Source organism: Mesocricetus auratus, unplaced genomic scaffold, assembly GCF_017639785.1.
Source record: "Mesocricetus auratus isolate SY011 unplaced genomic scaffold, BCM_Maur_2.0 Super-Scaffold_100024, whole genome shotgun sequence".
Lineage (NCBI taxonomy): Eukaryota > Metazoa > Chordata > Mammalia > Rodentia > Cricetidae > Mesocricetus > Mesocricetus auratus.
In genome coordinates this window covers 7,054,688-7,074,815 of record NW_024429205.1, presented here as the reverse complement: position 1 = coordinate 7,074,815, position 20,128 = coordinate 7,054,688, and the positions used below count along the sequence as shown (strand labels likewise).

The window sequence follows — 20,128 nt, the reverse complement described above, 5'->3', positions numbered from 1 at the left end:
GGCTGGACTTGGGAAGGAAGAAATGCCGTGAAGCCTCTGGTTAAGGTTCCAGTGACCTCCATACCAACAGCTGTGCTTGTGCCAGTCAATCAGTGGGAACTTGATTACAAGGGTGGATGGACCCCAACACAGGCTTGGGTTATTGGTAGTTTGGGTAACTGGATAACCACCTGGGAAAATTAAGGTCCCTCCAGCTCCTTTGGCATAAATACATTTTCCATAGAGGAAAGTTTCAAAGGTAATAGACCACACAACTATTGGAAACAGTGAAAGCAAGGGACAAATGGGAGAGGACACCCAAGAAAGGGCTGAAAGCCAGTGTGGCCTTCACAGGAAAGAGCATTGGAAATGGAGTTAAAACAACCTGGGTCTTCTGCAAGAGCGCTTAACCACTGAACTATCCGGCCCCTAAATAGTTTTCTGAATGTAAAAGTTTCTCACCTGTGATTGGGGAAGGTCATTCCTCAACCTTAGAGTGGTAGCCTACCATTGCCACAGGATAAGGTTGGTAAGCTCAGGAACACAGGTGTGCTCACTCAACAGGATGTGAAGGCAACTTTGACCTAGTTCTCAAATACTTGAATTTATTCTCCTGCCTCAGTCTCACGAGTAAATGCTAAAATCTACATCGAGCTTTTCGGAATTCTTTTTTTGGCTTACATGTGTTTAAGTCATGTGTGTTTGTATGGGTGTTTATACATCTGTATGCACATAAGTGTGTGAAGGTTAGAATCCGACCTCTGGTGTCTTCCTTGGCCACTTTGAGAAGGGTAAAATAATTTTATAGTTACAGTATAACTTTAAAACATGCTGTAACTCCAGGTATATGGTTGTATGTTTGTGGGAGGGCATATGTGTATTGGGAGGGGTATGCACACGTTGTATACATGCGTGCCTGCATGCGGTGCCCAGAGGAGGATGTCAGGTGTCCTGTTGTATCACTCTGTCCCTTAAGAAAGAACTGATTGTCCCAGCACTCGGGAGGCAGAGGCAGGCGGATCTCTGAGTTCGAGGCCAGCCTGGTCTACAGAGCGAGTTCCAGGACAGCCTCCAAAACAATACAGAGAAACCCTGTCTTGAAAAAAACAAAACAAAAAATAAATAAATAAAAACTGATTGAGCCTGGAGCTAGGCTGTCAGACCACAAGCCCAGCAAGCCTGTATGCACTCTCACACCTCACTATTCCAGACAGTTCCTCATCAGACCTGGAGTTCACTGATGGCTGTACTTACTGGCCAGCAAGCCCAGGAGATCCTGTCTCCACCTCTCCCACTCTGGCATTACAGGCCCCGCCCCCTGGATTTTATCAAACTTGGGGCCTCATACCTGCAAGGCAAATGTTTGACTCACTGAGGCATCTCCCCAACCCCTGAAACTTCCTGGCCCATTCCCTACCAAAATGTCAGGGGGGGGCAACCCAAAGCACCCATGGTTCCGGAGCTCAGCCGAGATTGGCACCTCATTCTTGCCATGGAGTTGGACAGACACAACCGAGACTGGGCCCAATTGCAGCTAGGTACAGAGCTCCTGAGTAGCCACCTCATCTACAGTGGGAGCGAGCCAGTGCTACCTCTCCGACTTGCGCCCAGAATTAAGTAGCATTTCTCTTCTCTGTAATTTCTGCACCAGTTCTTGCCTTGAGCTCCTGGCCTGGCCTCTCTATGATGGTCTTGTAAACCAAACCCTTCCTCCTCAAGTTACTTTTTGATGGGGGAATGGCCTAGATATATGTTTCTCTTAATTGGTTGATGAATAAAACATGGGTTAGCCAGTACCAGGCAGGACGTATAGGCGGGATTAGCAGACAGGAGAATTCTGGGTAGAGGAGAGAGAGAGGAGGCCGCCACAGAGAGATGCTGTGTAGCTGTTGGAAAGATGGGATGCTGGATGTTCTCAGGTAAGATAAGACCATGTAGAAATACATAGCTTAGTAGTTATGGGTTAATAGTTAAGAGAGCTGGCCAGTAAAAAGCCTGAGCCATCTGCCAAACAGGTTGCACTTAAGTCTCTGCCTGTTTATTTGGGGGCTAAACAGCTGTGGTGAAAAAGAAACCCTGACTAGAACTTTCGGCCAGTGTTTTATTACAGCAACAGAAAGCTAATAACTAAGACACCTCTAGCCCCACTGCTTTTTAGTGGGAGAAGGGTTTTAGCCGCATTCACTGCTTGCTTGAGGGTGGCCAGACTCGTTCACCTGGCCTAAAGTCAGTCAGTCTGTCTGTACTGGTTGGCTGAGTGTCAACTTGACACAAGCTAGAGTCATCAGAGAGGAGGGAGCCTCAGTTGAAGAAATGCCTCCTTGAGATCCAGCTGTAAGGCATCTTCTCAATTGGTGATCAATGCCCAGCACATGGTGGGTAGTGCCGTCCCTGGGCTGGTGGTCCTGGGTTCTGTAAGGAAGCAGGCTTGCGGACTGGAGAGATGGTTCAGTTGTTAAGAACCTAGCTGGTCGTCTACGGCCATACCACCCTGAACGCGCCCGATCTCGTCTGATCTCGGAAGAACCTAGCTGGTCTTCCAGAGGTCCTGAGTTCAATTCCCAGCAATCACATGGTGGTTCACAACCATCTGTAATGAGATCTGATGCCCTCTTCTGGCCTACAGGGATACATGCAGACAGAAAACTGTATACATAAAAAATAAACAAATTTTAAAAAAGAAAGCAGGCTGAGTAAGCCACGGGGAGCAAGCCAGTAAGCAGCACCCTCCATGGCCTCTGCATCAGCTCCTGCCCCCCGGGTTCCTGTACTACTTGAGTTCTTGTCCTGACTTCCTTCAGTGATGAAACAGCAATATTGAAGTATAAGCCAAATAAACCCTTTCCTTTTCTAACTTGCTTTATGGGCGTGGTGTTCGTCTCAGCAATAGAAACTTTAAAATACTGTCTGTCTATCTTTCCCTTTCTCTTTTCTTATTTATTTATTTATATCCTGACCAGAATTTCCCCACCCTCTTTTCCTCTCAATCTCTCCCCCACTTCCCCTCTGCCCCCCTCCTGTTCACTCCTCTGCTTTTATTCAGGAAGGGCCAGGCCTCCCACACTTACCAACCAAACACGACATACTAAGTTGCAGTAAGACTAAGCATCTTCCCTTGTATTGACGATGGACTACGCAACCCAGGATGAGGAGCAGGCTCCCAAAAGTGGTCAAAAGAGTCAGTAACAAGCCCCTGCTCCCACTGTTAGGAGTCCCAAGAAGATCAAGGTACACAGCTGTCACATATACGCAGAGAGGGCCTAGGTCAGTCCCGTGCAGGCTCCCTGGTTGTCAGTTCAGTCTCTATGAGCCCCGGTCAGTTAATTCTGTGAGTTTTCTTGTGATGTCCTTGACCCCTCTGTCTCCTATAATCTTTTACCCCCCCCCATGCAGGATTCCCCTAGCTCTGCCACTGTTTGACTGTGGGTCTGCATCTGTCTCCGTCAGTTGTTAAATGAAGCCTCTCTGATGACTATTGGTCTGGGCACCAATCTATGAGTATAGCAGAATATCATTAGGCATGACTACACTGCCTTTTTTTCCCCCTAGTCCTGTTTGGTTCTATCCTAAGTCTCTGGGTCTTGGCACTCAAGGCAGTCTCAGGAGCGGGCTCACTCTCGTGGCATGGGTCTCAGGCTGGACCAGTCATTGGTTGGCCACTCCCACAACCTCTGCGCCACCCTTCCCCCTGGGACATCCCACAGGCAGGACAGACTGTAGGTCTAAGGTTATGTGGCTGGGTTGGTGTCCCAATCCCTCCACTGGAAGTCTTGCCTAGTCATAGGAGAGATGGTCAATACAGTCACGCTTTCCACTATTGCTAGGAGTCTTTGTGCATCCCTGGGAGTTTCCCTTGCACTAGGTTCCGACTTTACCCCCAAATGCCCCTCTTCTCCAGGCGTGTCTCCCGTTATCCCCCTCCCCTCCTTCCTCGACCTTTGATTCTCATGCTGCCACCCCACCCACCCCAGTACACCCACAATTTCTATTCTAGTTCCCCTTCCCAGAGGGAGCTGAGCATCCCCTCTGTGAGTCCTCCTTGTTTCCTAGCCTCTCTGGGTCTGTGGATTGCAGCATGCTTATCCTTTATAGCTAATATCCATTTGTAAGTGACTCCATACCATGTTTGTCTTTTAGGGTCTGGGTTACCTCACTCAGGATGATTTTTTTTTCTAGTTCCTTCCATTTATCTGCAAATTTCTTTCTTCCCTTTTTTTTTTTTTTTCTCGAGACAGGGTTTCTCTATGTAGCTTTGGAGCCTATCCTAGCACTTGCTTTGTAGACCAGGCTGGCCTGGAACTCACAGGGATCCATCTGCCTCTGCCTCCCGAATGCTGGGATTAAAGGCGTGCACCACCACCCGGCTGCAAATTTCTTAATGTAGTTGTTTTTAACAACTGAGTAATAGTCCATTGTGTAAATATATCATATTTTCTTTACCCATTCTTTGATTGAGGGAGACATACAGGCTGTTTCCATGTTTTAGCTAGTATGAATAAAGCTGCTGTGAGCATAATTGAGCAAGTGTCTTTGCGGTATGTCGAATCATCCTTTGTGTACACCCAGGAGTGGTATAGCTGGTCCTGAGGTAGATCAATCCCCAATTTTTTCAGTAACCACTATTTTGATTTCCAAAGTGGCTGTACAAGTTTGCACTTCTGCTGGCAATGGAGGAGTGTTCTCCTTGCTCCACATCTGCTCCAGCATGAGCTGTCACTTGTGTTTCTGATCTCAGCCATTCTGACAGGTGTAACATGGAGTCTCAGAGTCGTTTTGATTTGCATTTCCCTGATGGCTAGGGACGTTGAATATTTCTTTAAGTGTTTCTAGACCATTTGGAATTCTTCTGTTGAGAATTCTGTTTAGATCTGTATCCCATTTTCAAATTAGATTATTTGGGGTTTTTTGTGCCTAGTTTCCAGAGTTCTTTATATATTTTGGAAATTAGTCCTCTGTCAGATGTGCGGTTGGTGAAGATCTTTCCTCATTCTGTAGGCTGCCATTTTGTTCTGTTGATGGTGTTCTTTGCCTTACAGAAGCTTTTCAGTTTCATGAGGTCCCATTCATTAATTGTTGACCTCAGTGTCTGCACTATTGGTGTTCTGTTCAGGAAGTTTCTCCTGTGCCAATGTGTTCAAGACTTACCCACTTCTCGTCCATCAGGGTTCAGTGTGTCTGGACTTGTGTTGAGGCCTTTGACACATTTGGACTTGAGTTCTGTGCAGGTGATAGATACGGACCTATGTGTATTCTTCTACATGCAGGCATCCATCCAGTTAGACCAGCACCATTTGTTGAAGATGCTCTTTTTCTAGTGTATAATTCTGGCTTCTTTGTGGAAAGTTAGGTGCCCAAAGGTGTGTGGATTTACGAGTGGGTCTTCATTTCTATTCCATTGATCTATCTGTCTGTTTTTGTTTTTATTATTATAGCCCTGTAATAGAGCTTAAAAATCAGGGATGGTTATACCTCCAGAAGTTCTTTTATTATACAGGATTGTTTTTCAGTATGAAGTATTGTTTTTTCAATGCCTATAAATAATTGTGTTGATGTTTTAAAGTGGGGGGTTCATTGAATCTGTAGATTGCTTTGGATAATATAGCCATTTTTACTATGATAACCCTACCAATCCATGAGCATGGGAGATTTTTCCATCTCCTGTTCTTCAAATTCTTTTTCAAAAACTTAACTTGTCATACTGGTCTTTGACTTGCTTGGTTAGAGTTACACCAAGATGTTTTATATTGTTTATGGCTTATTGTGAAGGGTGCTGTTTCCCTGATTTCTTTTTTAGTCCATTTGTCATTTGTATATAGGAGGGCTACTGATTTATTTGAGTTAATCTTGTATCTTGCCACTTCACTGAAGGTGTTTATCAGCTGTAGGGGTTCCCCGGTAGAATGTTTGGGGTTGCTTATGTATACTATCATATCATATGCAAATAGAGATACTTTGACTTCTTCCTTTCCAATTTGATCCCCTTAATCTCCTTTTGTTGTCTTCTTGCTCTAACTGGAACTTCAGGTGCTATGTTAATAGGTAAGGAGAGAGTGGGCAGCCTTGTCATGCTCTTGATTTTAGTGGAATCACTTTGAGTTTCTTTCCATTTATTTGATGTTGGCTATTGGTTTGCTGTATATTGCCTTTATTGTACCTAGGTATGTCCCTTTTATCCCTGACCTTTACAAGACTTTTATCATGAAGGGGTACTGGTTTTTGTTTTTTTTTCAGTATCTAATGAGATATCGAAGAACACAGTGGGGTTGACCATGGCTGAAGCCAGAGGCTGCAGGGGACAGCAGAGTCTGCAAAGCCTCGGATGTAATTCTAGTATATCTGCCTTAATACATGTTATACACGCTATTTGTCTCTTGCAGCTTTTAATATTCTTTCTTTGTTCTGTGCATTCAGTGTCTTATTATGTGGGTTTCATGTTTTAATCATTATGTGGTGAGGGATCTTTCTTGTCCAATCTATTTGGTATTATGTAAGCATCTTGGACCTAAAGGTATGTTCTTTTTAGGTTAGGAAAAGTTTCTTCTATGATTTTGCTAAAAATAGCTCCTGGGCCTTAGAGCTAGGATTCTTTTCCTTCTATTCCTATTGTTCTTAGGTTTGGTCTTTTCATAGTGTCCCAGATTCTGGATGTTTTGTGTAAGAAACTTTGTAGGCTTAACATTTCCTTTGACCAATGTATCTATTTCTTTTACCGTGCTTCAGTGGCTGAGATTCTCTCTTCCATCTCTTGTATTCTGTTGGTGATGCTTGCGTCTGTAGTTCCTGTTCATTTACCTAGATTTCCATCTCAACAACTCCCACGGTTTGTGTGTTCTTTATTGCTTCTATTTCCATTTTCAGGTCTTGAATGGTTTTGTTTCCTTCAACAGTCTGCTTTTTCTTGACATTCTTTAAGGGGTTTATTGATTTCCTCCAATTTTTTGATTGTCTTTTCCTCGATTTCTGTAAGTGAGTTATTCCTCTTTACAGACCTCTGTCATCTTGGTGAAGTTGGTTTGAAGTCATTTTCTTGTGCTTTCAACTGTGTTGGAATACTCAGGGCTTGCTGGGCTCTGATGACATATTGTCCTGCCTGTTAACTGTGCCCTTGCACTGATGTTTAGGCATCTGGATTTGGACTGATTATAGGCCTAGGTGCCGCTTTCTGGATTTGTCTTTGTTGAGTGAGTGTTTTCTTCACTGGTTTCTGTTTCCTCTCTGGTCTTCTGGCTGCAACGTTCTGTGGTTGAGTTAAAGGGTCTCTGCCTGAGTTGGGGGCTGGATTTCTGATAGTCTGAATAGCTGTCTGGTCCAGCAGGGGGTTGCTGCCCAAATTTGGGGCTGGAATTCTGGATATATGTGTGGCCTCTGAGACCAGACGGTTAGAGGTTCAGGATTCTGGCCTGGCTTCTGCCTGGTTTTGAGGGAGCTGGTCCAGTCTCTGGTGGGGTAGGAGGCTACCCACAGAGGTGTGGGTAGGGATATGGTGACAGGAGAGACAGGGTTGCTTCTGTTGGGTAGGGATGAAGGGTGGTCTAACCTGGGATTCAGTATGCTGATTCGGCTTCTCCAAGAGCCTGTCTGTTTCCTTTTTTTATTTTCAAGACAGGATTTTCCTATGTAGTCCTGGCTTTCCTGGAACTTTTGTGTAGACCAGGCTGGCCTCAAACTCAGAGATCCTCCTGCCACTGCCTCCTGAGTACTGGGACCAGAGGTATGTGTCACCACTGCCCAACTGACCTATATGTCTCTAAGGTGGAGCCTGCTGGGTCTCCATGCTTGACAACTAAGGTACTCTGCTTGGGAGAAGGCATAGGACACTGGGCTGAGAGTCTCCTGGCAAGGGTGTGCCTCTACTAGGTGGCCCTGTGCTAAGCCCCGGGTAGCTGTGGTGTGGCCTGTCTTGGCAACTCTGCCTGTTCAGCTCTGGATTTACAGGTAGGGAGGCCATATTTAGCAAGTAAAACCTAAGATACTGCCTTGAATTTATTCAAGAATATTATTTGTGGTTTATCTCATTTAGCTCGGCAGTTGGGCAAGGCTTCTGAGTCTTGAACGCCTGGCTTCTGGGTGTTGTGACACCTACTGCAAGTCAGGTGTCCCATGGGCTGTAGCATCCCCATCAGTCAAAGGGCATGGGAAACAGAAAGCCGCTGCCCGGGCTCATGGACCAGTTTCCCAGCTTAACCATGCAGCACTCGGCAGTCCTCCCAGTCATAGCCACCAGGGGGCAGCGGCACCTAGAGTTTAAGGTGTTGGTAGGCCAAGCTCCACTCTGAAAGAAGGTTCCAGGCCAACTTGTTCTTCGACTAGGGCCGTCTAGGGCTGCTTTGCAGAGTCCCCCAACCCTCACCCCTACCTCAGGCTGTAGCACCTCCAGGGACAGACCAGCAGATCCTCTCCAGCCTGTTTGCTATCCCTTTGCCTGTCGCTTCAGGGGGTAGAGGCTGCGGCCGTGGCTTCCTAAGGGATCCCTGTGACCACACCACGTGGAGACAACGGGATCTGTTCATGCAGATCTGGCATACCTGTCCCCCAAACGCCTTGAGGTGGGACCCAGAAATGTGAGTGTCTCGGGGCAGCTGTCCCAGGTAAATGACTCTGAGTCAGAGGCAGAGCCCGCCTAGGTCCCCCTCTTTGCGTGGCCCGGTCCATACCCCACTCAGCCACTGCCATCCACAGCACCTGACCCTCTCCTCATAGCCACATCCCTGCAGAAGCCAGGGTGTTGTGGAGATGGGCCTGGCAAACCGCTGGCTACCCCTCAGCCCTGCTTCTGAGAGCTCCAGGGCGGGTCCTGTCTCTGGGCTGCTCAGCCCTTCAGCTCCCACGGAGGACAGTGGTCTTGTGATGCACCCAGTCCCCCCTCGGGGTCATGTCCACGCCCACTCTTCCAGATGTGGCCTCTGGCCACGCCTCCCTTTATCTACAATGACCCTCCACCCTACCTACGACCAGTCATGTCCACTCCTTTTTTTCACTCAGCAACCCCTTGAACTGTATCCCTCACCAGATGCCTGCTCAGTAATTTTTTAAAAAAGAAAGAAATACCCCTTTCCTCCCTGAGCTACTTTTGGTCGTGGTGTTTTCACAGCAACAGAATTCAAACTAGAACAGAAAGTGGGGTATTGCTATGGCAGACCTGACTACAGCGGTTGGGGGATGATTGTGAAAGTGTTTGGAACTTGGGACTGGAAAAGCCATTGGGCTCAATGGGAGTCCTGTGGGAGAGCAAACAGAAATAAGGGCTGGCTTGTGAGGTTCCAGAGGGAAGCAAAGACACACGCAAGCCCTCTGTGGGATGCTACTTTGTACTCAGCACCTACGGCTCTGGTGAGCAGAGATTGCAGAGCCAGCTATGACAAGAGACCACACACACACAAACTTCTGCTTTCCTGGGACAATGTTGCCGCTCAGCCTGGGCAGAAAAGTCAGCAGTGATTCAGAAGAGGCCAGCATTGCTGAGGTGAACTCCGCTGGGGAAGTGTTTGCTCAGGGTCAGGATGCAGAGGCTGGGTCCAGTGCAGGTCGGATTGCATCTCAGGATGGCAGCCAAACTTGGTTATGGTGTTTTCCAATCTGGACCGCATGAAGCTGCAGGGTCAAAGATGTTGTAGAGAGAAACTGAGGCTCGCCATGTGGCAGGGTTGGAGTCCCTGAAGAGAGGCCATTGGTAAAGGTCATTGCAGTGGCTATCCCAGCGCATTGGGGATATGCAGTGGACCATAGGGTAGCTGCAAGGACAGTGGCAGATGTAGGGTGAACCCAGCCCATGAGAAAAGCTGTCTGTGGGCTGTGGACCCAACACTGGAGCTGATTAAGCCCTTTAGAGACAGGAGATTGCGAGTTCCAAATGTTAGATATTGAGGTATTTACACTTTTGGACTTGGTGTTTTTGTTTTGTTTCTTTGTTTAAAAAGATTATTATGTATACAGTGTTCTGCCTGCATGTATGCCTCCAGGTCAGAAGAGGGCACCAGATCTCATTATAGATGGTTGTGAGCCACCAGGTGGTTGTTGGGAATTGAATTTAGGACCTCTGGAAGAGCAGCCAGTGCTCTTAACCTGAGCCATCTCTCCAGCCCTGCACTGGGACTTTGATTTGCTTGTGACTATTCTTCTCTCTTGAGTGAGAAAGTAACTTTTTTTTGACATATACAGGAACTGATAGTTAAGAGATTTGGGATTTATGCTGGGCAGTGTTGATGCACGCCTTTAATCCCAGCACTCTGTGAGTTCGAGGACAGCCTGGTCTACAGAGTGAGTTTCAGGACAGCCAGGGCTGTTACATAGAGAAAGAATGAGAGAGACACAGAGAGAGGGGGGGGGGAGAGGGAGGGAGGGAGAGAGAGAGATTTGGGATTTTTGGAGAGAACTTGGACGTTTAAAGTTTTTGAAAGCATTAAAGATGACTGGGACTTTTAAATGTTTGAATGTGTTTTATATTGTGGTATTGAGATAAGATCTTGGGGATAAAAAAGGAAAATTTATAGCTAGATAGTGATATATTTGTGTCAAGTTGATAAGGAGTCATTTCTGGTTTGGTGTTTTTCTCAGCTTGACATAGCCTGGAGTCATCTGGGTGGAGGGAGCCCTATTGGAGAAAATACCTCTCCTGGTAGGTCTGAGTCTGAGGCCAGCTTCATCTACATACTGAGCTCCAGGCCACCCGAGCATACAGTGGCACCCTGTCTTAAAACAAAACAAACAAAAAACCCAAGCATACAGTGGCACCCTGTCTTAAAACAAAACAAACAAAAAAAACCCACATCCCAAAATTATTCCAAACCAACCAAGCAAAAACGTGTGAGAAAATGCCCCCACTGGACTGGCATGTAGGCAAGTCTGTGGCGCACTAGCTTGACTAATGATTGACGTGTGCGGTGCCACCCCTTGGAATGGTGCCAGGCAAGCTGGGACGGTGGGATGGCACGGCAGTTAGGAGCACACACTACTCTCGCGGGAGTCCCAGCCCTCACTGCTTTTGCTGATGAACAGTGATGTGGAAGTGTGAGCGAGATAAACCCTGTCCTCCCCAAGCTGCGCTTGGCCATGGTGCTCCAGTCACAGCACTAGAAACCCCAGCTAAGACAGGGGGGACACAGAGGGAAGCCGCGGCTGGCTCTCAGTGACGTCTGGGCACGAGAGGCAAACATCCCCATGGCAGCGGCACCTTCGGGAACCAGGCACAGGGATGGTACCAGAAGAGGCTGAGAACCCAGGTCTGCCTCCTTGCAGGAGTGTCAATGTCCCTACCGCACCTGTTCTCTCGGATGTGGCTTCTCCGCTACCTTGATGATTAAATCACAGAGGGAGAGAGGGAGGCGGCACGTCAGTCAGCCCTGCCAAGAACAGTCATCCTTTATTTTCACAAGTCTTTCTTGGCATTACGCAGATACTGCAGAACAGAGCAGTGGTGACGGCAGGGGTATCCCAGGGGCTGCGTTCACCAGCAACAGCTGGACGCCAAGGACCAACCTTGCTAAAGATCGGAGACGGGCAGGATCACAGACAGGATGTTCACAGTTAAAGCAGGAAACTCACAGGCCTTGGTCTGTTTATTGATCACTTTAATATGCCAGACCAATCAATAGGGAGGACGGAGCACACAGAAACATCTGTATTCGCAGCACGGAGGGCCGATGTCCGTAGCCCTGGGCATGCATGCATCTCCTGTGGAATCAGGCAAATCAAAAATGCATAAATACCACGGCACAGTCAGACTTGGGGTGGCGGTGGGGGGGATCACAGGCCACAGGGGACCATGCTTCAAAGGCAGTGGCATTAAATAGAGGGCCTAAACGTTACAGTCCACTTCACCGTACACATAACTCATAGAGTAAAAGGAGACCACAGTATATACGTGCAAGCGGCTTTGGTCAGAGAAAATGAACAAGGGGCGGAGCCATGCACTGGAAAGGCTTGCCTGTCTAGTCTCGATCTTCATTTCCTACCCAGTCCACAAAGTCACCTGGGATCATAGATGCTGAAAAGTCCTGACTGGGTAGCCTTGATGACCTTGATGGTTCCTCTGTGGGTAAGGAGGAACCCCACTTGAACCCTTGGAAGAAACCGGCCTGGATTGGAGGGGAGGGACATTGACCAGGGGGAGGGGAAAGCCGCGTCAGCCAGGCCAGGCGGGTGTGATGCGCTGCCTGGACCCAGGTCCCAGGAGAGCAGGAGAGACCAGAGATCACGGAGGAATCCACATTTGCAAGCAAAGCTGAAGACGGCAGGGCAAGCCTGTGTTTCTTCACAACTGTCCCAAAGCCCATTCCCCTTAGAACTGGCTGGCGCTGCTGGGGTCACACTGCAGCAACCGGACAATGGATGGGTCACTCTTGGCACCTTTGATGAATTCTTCCAGGGACAGCTTGCCTGAAGGACAGAAGTGCGAGAAATAGCCAGTGTTAATAATAGGACCACTGGTCACAGACTGGAACAATATCCCCTTTCTGTTTACCTCCAGCACACTTACAACTCCTTTTTACATGTGAATGCACACATTTTTTACACATGTCACATTGAGGCACACATGCATTCAGGGGGGGCAACTTGCGGGAGCTGATTCTGCTTGCACCGTGTAAAAGCCTATCCTGGGTATGGAACTCAAGTCATTGGGTTTGGTAATGAACTCTGGGTCTGAAGTAAGCTGCCAGCCCTACTGGGAGGCCTAGAGAGCCATCATGTACTGGGGGCAGTTCCATTTCTGTTACTAAGTTAAAGTCTCCACTGCCCGGCTAAAATAAGTAATTAAAAAAAAGACACCTGAGGTGAGTCAAGTTGGCAGTTAAAGCTAACCTCCACAGCGCCTCCTGCTGCAGACTCTTGGCCAGCTCCAGGGGATGACAGCTGTATCCCCGCCCACCTTTGCTGTCCTGCCTGGACCCAGCTTCTCTGCAGCCCCACCTCCTCCCCTGAGCACTAGCAACTTGCCCCTGGCTTCCAGGGACGGTTTCTCTTTCCAGTGGCCTCGGTGGCAAAACAAATGTGATGTGTGTGATGTGTACAACGGGGACGTAGTTCACCACCCTCTGACATGGTGAGGCTCCTGGCCTTGACAACAGATAGCCACGGCGTTTTTTAGAGTGTGCCACCGGCATGGAGTTGCTCTAGCCTCCATACCATGCAAGCGGGTTTCTCCCCATTTCACGGAGAAGAAAGCCAAGGCTGGGAAAAGCTGGAATCAAAGCTTTGGAGTCATGGTACACACGAGGGCGAAGAATGCTTTTGAAGTCGGCCCAAAGGCAGCACCAGGCAAGAGTCTGCCTTGCTTTGTGTGTGAACATGTTTTGGAAAGCACTTCCTTGCTGTCTGGAAAGCTTTTTGCTGTCTACAGTTCCACGGGAACGTCGCGTCCCGCTGAGCCCCGTCCTCAACTCACCTGCACACAGCACTTGAGGCTGGGCGCCGCACTTTCTTGTGCATTAGCGTACATTTAATCTCAGCACAACCCAGGGAGCCTTTCTTCCCCTTAATGGTGCATTTCTTGGTGGAACAAAAGCCAATCAGTCTTGGCTCTTACAAAACCACAGACGGGCAGAATCAGCTCGCCGTGCGTGGCTACCTCACCCTTGCGGGGGTCCTACCAGAAACTCACAGTCAAGGCAAAGGAGGACACAGGGCACGTCCCCATGGGTCTCTCGCCTCCTCCTGAGACCTGCCGCTTTGCAGCCGTGGTGGGACCCCAGAGTCCTGGGTACTTATGGCCACAGACAGATGATGAGGCTTCCATGCCTGATGGCCACGAGCATCTGCGGTGCCTCGCATCTCAGGGTGACGGCAAGAGAAGCCTGGCCAGCTTCTCAGGATCCCATGACTCAAATGCCCTTCGATTCAGTCTCTCCCTTCTCACCTCTCAGGCCAGCAGTATGCTCGCTTCCCCTCCCTAAAAGTACTTGTGGAAATAGTAAAACCACTATCGCCGTTAGCAATGTGGGCTGGTTTGTTTTGTGTCAACCTGACACAAGCTATGGTTATCAGAGAGGAGGGAGCCTCAATTGAGAAAATGCCTTGATAAGTCTGTATGCAACTTTATAGGACATTTTCTTTTTTTGATTTTTCCAGATGGGGTTTTCTCTGTGTAACAGCCCTGGCTGTCCTGGAACTCACTTCATAGACCAGGCTAACCTCAAACTCAGATCTGCTTGCCTCTACTTTCCAAGTACTGGAATTTAAAGGCATGCGCCACCATGCCTGGCCAGTGGGTCATTTTCTTAATTAGAGATCAATGGGGGAGGGCCCAACCTATTGTGGGTGGAGCCATGCCTGGGCTGCTGGTCCTGGGTTCTATAAGATAGCAGGCTGAGCAAGCCATGGGGAGCAAGCCTGTGAGCAGCATCCTCCACGGCCTCCTCACCAGCTCCTGCCTCCTGGTCCCTGTCCTGAATCCTTTGATGATCTGTTATATGGAAGTGTAAGCCAAACATAGCCTTTTCTCTCCATGCTGCTTTCGGTCACGGAGTTTCATCCCAGCAGTAGTGACCCTAACCAAGACAACATGTATGAAGCCTACAGCTCAGAGGCGCCAGTGACATGCCCATGGTCACAAAGCCATAGGGAGGGCGTAGGATGCAGGGTCGGTGTCCCTGATCCTGAATTCCAGTCTTCAGCATAGCTGAATCAGGCGGGAGAGGAAGGAGGGGCACAGCGGGCTTAGGAAGGGGCGGGGCCAGCTTGGCAGGGCCAGGCTGCAGAGGGCACATCCCAAACACATCTGTGCCATCGGCAGTTTCAACAAACACCCAGTGCTTCTCCCTCTCCCCCATGTTCCTACCATCATTGTTTGTGTCCATCTGCCTGAAGATCTTGTCTGTCCGTTTCTCCGGCGTGGACTCGTCTTCAGGCATTTTCATCACGGAGGACACCATCTTGTAGATGGCCTGCAAAGTAGCATTCGTGAGTGTGCTCAGGGGGACAGCGGATGTGTGACGATTCTACCCCAGCCCACCAGGAAGCAGACAGGGCAGAGTGCTCCCCATCTGTGTCAGAGCCCCTCTCTGAGCAGAACCAATTTCACAGACGAGATGCTGGGCAAGGGGAGTGGGGGAAGTCAGGCGATATTTAAGAACACGGTCCACAGCTCTTCTGGGACTCGGCTGGGAGTGGGTGGGGACAGGGTCTGAGTGGTATAAAAAATTTTGGGGGGGCCTGGAAATGTTGAGGGGGGAGGTCAAGGGGCAGATACAGTAAGACCTGCCTACCCATGGGGTCCTGAATCTGCAGATGGGAAATATTCTAGAAAAAGGAATATTACTGGAGGTATAGACTTTTTCTTATTTCCAAATAACACAATGTATTACTAACATCTGTAGCTGCTGGGTCAAACATGGCACGCAACATCTATTTATTTGTTTATTCCTTTATTTATTCAGCATGGGGGGGCGGGGCGGATCTTGTGTGGTGGTCAGAGGGCAACTTGTGGGAGGTGGTTCTCTTCTCCTGCTATGTGGGCTGTAGGAATTGAACTCAGGCCGTCAGGCTTGGCAGCAAGCAACTATCCCCACAGAGCCAAACATAGAGATGATTAAAACATGAGGGGGAGGATGCAGGGGACACATGAGCATTGTTCCCATGCAGGACTGCCCACTGTCTCAGCCATTACTGTTCCCAGCATCCAGGCATCTGTGCTGGCTGGCCTGTTCTTGGGGTTCCTTTTTAAAAGGGCCCCGCCCACCTCCCATCCTTCTTCCTTTCTCTCCCTCTCTCTGTCTGTTCCCCTCTCTCTCCCCTTCTCCGGTTGCTCCTGTCTCCGGAGGCTGGTCTCCCTGCTTCCTTTTCCCCTTTTGTGACCCCTTTCCCTAATAAAAGACCCCTCTGCTTGAACCTTGTCACATGGCGTCTTTCTCTAGCACGCCGCTTTTCTTTGTTTTTTAGGACAGGGTTTTTCTGTGGCTTTTGAGGCTGTCCTGAAACTAGCTCTTGTAGACCAGGCTGGCCTTGAACTCACAGAGATCCGCCTGCCTCTGCCTCCCGAGTGCTGGGATTAAAGGCGTGCGCCACCACCGCCCCGCTGCATGTCACTTTTCTTAGATTACAACAACTACGTCATTCTGATTTCTACAGGAGGCCCCGACCCACAGAGACAGCTAAGCCGTGTGTCAGCTACACACGTGTTTGTACATATGTGTGCAACAACACCCCTGTATATGTGAATGTATATGTGTATGTATATCCATATGTGTATGCACATGTGTGTGCAACAACACCCATGCATACACCAGAGGGGAACACTGGTGCTCACCTCATTCCCTTCTCCCTTCTGTCTTCAAATGATCCTGGAGCTTGCCATTTTTGTTAGGCTGCCTGGTCAGCTAACTTCTGGGACAGGACTTGCCCACCTGTCCCCTAGTTCTAGGGTTACAGACGTGCTCACCCACTCCTGACATTTACACAGGTGCTGGGATCTGAACTTGGGGCCCACGCTTGGACATCAAGCACTCTTACCTACTGGTTCATTTCCCCAGTTCTTACTCTGAAAATTCTTAAGCAATCAGTAACTGAGACTCGGATCTCATTAAAAGCAGAAAATGACCTGTTTTTATGGGATGGGGGCGGGTGGTAAACCTGATAGATGAGCTTAGCCAGGGCCTGATTGATGAATGCTTGGCTTTTATCTTATTCTCTGCAAGGACCTGCAGTCCTTCAGTGCACGTGGTAGCGAGCGGGTTGAGGAGTGAGCCGGTGTCATGGTGATCATGGTACAGGGCTGGGCATGGGGGTTGCTGGCTCCCTGTGGTGTAGCCGCCCCTGCCGAGCGCCAGTACCTGCACTATCTCTAGCATCTCGCTGCGGCTGATGTAGCCGTTGCCATCCAGGTCGTACATGCTGAAGGCCCATTTGAGCTTCTGTTCCAGCTTGCCCCGAGAGGTCACGCTCAGTGCGATGATGAACTCCCGGAAGTCGATGGTGCCATCACTGTTGGTGTCGAAGGTGCGGAAGACGTGCTCGGCGAACTTGGAGGCATCGCCATAGGGGAAGAAGTTGGCGTAGATCTTCTTGAACTCGTCCACTGTCAGGTGGCCGGTGGGGCAGTCCTTGAGGAAGCCCTTGTACCACTCCTGCAGCTCGTGGTCGGTGAACTCCGTGTGCTCCCGCAGGTCCTGCAGAGCCTCGGGCCTCAGCTTGCTGTTCTGCTTGCCCATGGTAGCTGGCAACGGAGACTAAGCCTGTAAGACACAAGGTCAGCTGTGGACGTCCCAGACCCAAGGGCCTGATTCCCCATCACATCCCATCACCAAGCTGGCTAAGCAACGCCGCCTGTGTATCCAGTGCCATGGGCTGGAGGAGCTCAAGACCACGGCTGTGCAAACCCTGACTTATGGCATGTCTTGGATACCTCTGGTCTGAATGGTTTTACACAGCATGGGGAATGCCAGGACACTCAAAGAAGACAGAAAGAACATCCTATGGAGTAAGACAAACCCTTCAGCTGTCAGCTTGGGGCAAAGGGGCCACACGAACCCAACTCAGGCCTTTGCTCTGAACAGGTACTTTTTTTTCGTGTGTGTGTGTGTGTGTGTGTGTGTGTGTGTGTGTGTGTGTGTGTGTATACTTGCATGTGTGCGCGCACGCACACACACATACACTGTGTGTTTCCTATCATAGATACGCTTGCTGATGCCACATAAGTAAATGGTACTTGGGTAGGGATGGTGGTGGCATGTTCACATCTACAGACCTACAGTTGTCTTGAATGGACTCTAGCCTTTGGAAATTTTACTTCATTTATCAACATGCCTAATTTTATAAACAATGATGGCCATCAAGCCCATTCCTACCCAGACTTCTTGGTAAATCTGGGTAGAGTAGGATGTCATGGGCACTTGATATTCTTAATAAGGTTTTTGAAGCATTTTGGCAGGATGGAGGCTTTAGGTCCTCCCAGACTCCCAATGTCCCTTGCACACAATTGACTAGGAAAGGCCACCCGCTAATATCATGCTGCTTTTATCCCTGGAGAGAGACACCTGGAAAACTGTAGGGAGTCCCCACTCTTAATTATCCCTCTGAGAGGCTGCTGGGGCCAGGAGGATCCAGAGTTAGCATCGATCGGTGAACGTTGATCTGAGGGCTAACAGCTAAAACAGGCCTCTGTGGAAATCCAGGATGTGTTCCACCAGAGAGCACATCCCACTCAGTCTCCCGGGAGGTCCATGTGTGAGATCCTGGGGTAATTTGCCATTGGACATTAATACTGTTCTCACTCCAATACCTCAGTAACACATGCGCATAGCTCAGTCAGTTTTGAGGCATAGAGAAGAATGAGGGTGGGTAGGTGTCCTCTTACCCAAGTCCCAGAGGAAACCACTCTAAACTGCTTCAAGGCTTAAGAATTCCAAACAACCAGGACAGCCTCCAAAAGCCACAGAGAAACCCTGTCTCGAAAACAACAACAAAAAACAAAAAACAAACAAACCTAAACTAATTCTTTGCCAGGCGTTGGTGGCGCACGCCTTTAATCCCAGCACCTCTTGAGGCAGAGGTAGGTGGATCCCTGTGAGTTCAAGACCAGCCTGGTCTACAGAGTGAGTTCCAGGGCAGCCTCCAAAAGCAATACAGAGAAACCCTGTCTTAAAAAAAAAAACTCCAAACAACAGGTTGTTAGATCTCTAAATACTCTAGATAAGTGTTTTATTTATGTATATGACTATGATACCTTTAAAGTCCCTCATCCAACACAGACATATGGCACCTTGATAGTGCCTTTGAAAACACACACAGACTTAGCTAAACATTTCCCACCTATACAAATAACAGGTGCCCCTAACAACAAGCAACTCAAATATCTGTAGTGTTCTGATAAGAAGTAATCGGCAACTGAGCCGTCCCGGTGGCACACACCTGTAATTCCAGAACTGGAGGATAGTGGATAGAGTAGGAGGATCAGGAGTTCAAGGTCAGCCTAGGCTCCTTGAGACCCTGTCTCAAAGAAAAGGTGGGGGGGAGGGAGGGGGGGAGAGGGAAAACAACCAAGTCAGATGTGTCCGTGTGTGGAGGCCTCCTCTGGAAGAACTTACTAGAAATGGGAATGTTGGCTGAAAAGGAGAGATGGTGGATGGACAGGCACCTTGCAGGGCTTTCTGTTGTGTTCTCCTTTGTAATTTTACTTGTTTGTTACTGATGTTTTCCGATGTAGGCTCTCATGTAGCCCAGGCTGGCCTCAAGCTCACGATGTAGATGAGGATGGCCCTTACACTCCTCACCCTCCTGCCTCCATTCTCCAGCGGCCACAGATGTGAGCCGCAGTGCCTGGCTGTATCTGCAGTTTTAAGATGCTGAAGTGTGTGGCCGGGCGTTGGTGGTGCACGCCTTTAATCCCAGCACTCGGGAGGCAGAGGCAGGCGGATCTCTGTGAGTTCGAGACCAGCCTGGACTACCAAGCGAGTTCCAGAACAGCCTCCAAAGCCACAGAGAAACCCTGTCTCGAAAAAACCAAAAAAATAAAAATAAAAAAAGATGCTGAACTTCGTCCACATTTTCTTTTCCTCTTTTTTTCTTTAATGTTTTAAGAATATTTATTTGACATGTATGAAAGTTGTACTTGTATAACACATGGTGTGTGTGCCTGGTACCTGTGGGGTCCAGAATAGGAGGTTGGGGTCCCTGGAACTGGAGTTACAGCAGCCGTGAGCCACCATGTGGGTGTTGGAAACTGAACTGGGGTCCTCTGCAAGAGCCATGTCTCCAGCCTGGCCCCTTGGTTTATATTGTCTACTCAAACACACAAACCACAGGAGCCCGGCCTTTCTTCCTTGATTGGGTAGCAAGTCTCTGAGAGCCTCCAAACTGATGGGACAGGACAATCGAGGCTCAGCCCCATCTGGAAGGGGCTCCAGAATGAGGGAGGACAGGGAACAAGAGGTGGAAACAGTCTGTGAGTTCGAGGCCAGCCTGGTCTACAAGAGCTAGTTCCAGGACAGCCTCCAAAGCCACAGAGAAACCCTGTCCCGAAAAACCAAAAACAAAAAAAAAGAGGTGGAAACAGAGCACCGAGGTGGTGGTGCACACCTTTAATCCCAGCACTAGGGAGACAGAGGCAGGCTGACCTCTGTGAGTTCGAGGCCAGCCTGGTCTACAGAGCTAGTTCCAGGCCAGGGCTACACAGAAACCTTGTCTCGAAAAACCACACACACACAAAAAAAAGCAGAAA

At 48.9% G+C, this 20,128-nt stretch overlaps 1 protein-coding gene across 2 annotated transcripts in view; it reads right to left on the bottom strand.

Moving 5' to 3' along the window:
* Nucleotides 1-11,529: 11,529 nt before the first annotated feature.
* The window catches only part of Hpcal1 (hippocalcin like 1), a 103,189-nt gene continuing 94,590 nt past the window's right edge, over nucleotides 11,530-20,128 (bottom strand). For both annotated transcript variants that reach the window (XM_005084936.4, XM_040730666.1), the window contains exons 2-4: nucleotides 16,743-17,144; nucleotides 14,753-14,858; nucleotides 11,530-12,354 (exon numbers count right to left, since the gene is read on the bottom strand). In XM_005084936.4, the coding sequence (XP_005084993.1) occupies nucleotides 12,257-12,354; nucleotides 14,753-14,858; nucleotides 16,743-17,120 (582 nt within the window). In that variant the 5' untranslated portion in view covers nucleotides 17,121-17,144 and the 3' untranslated portion in view covers nucleotides 11,530-12,256. The remainder of the gene's footprint in view (nucleotides 12,355-14,752; nucleotides 14,859-16,742; nucleotides 17,145-20,128) is intronic.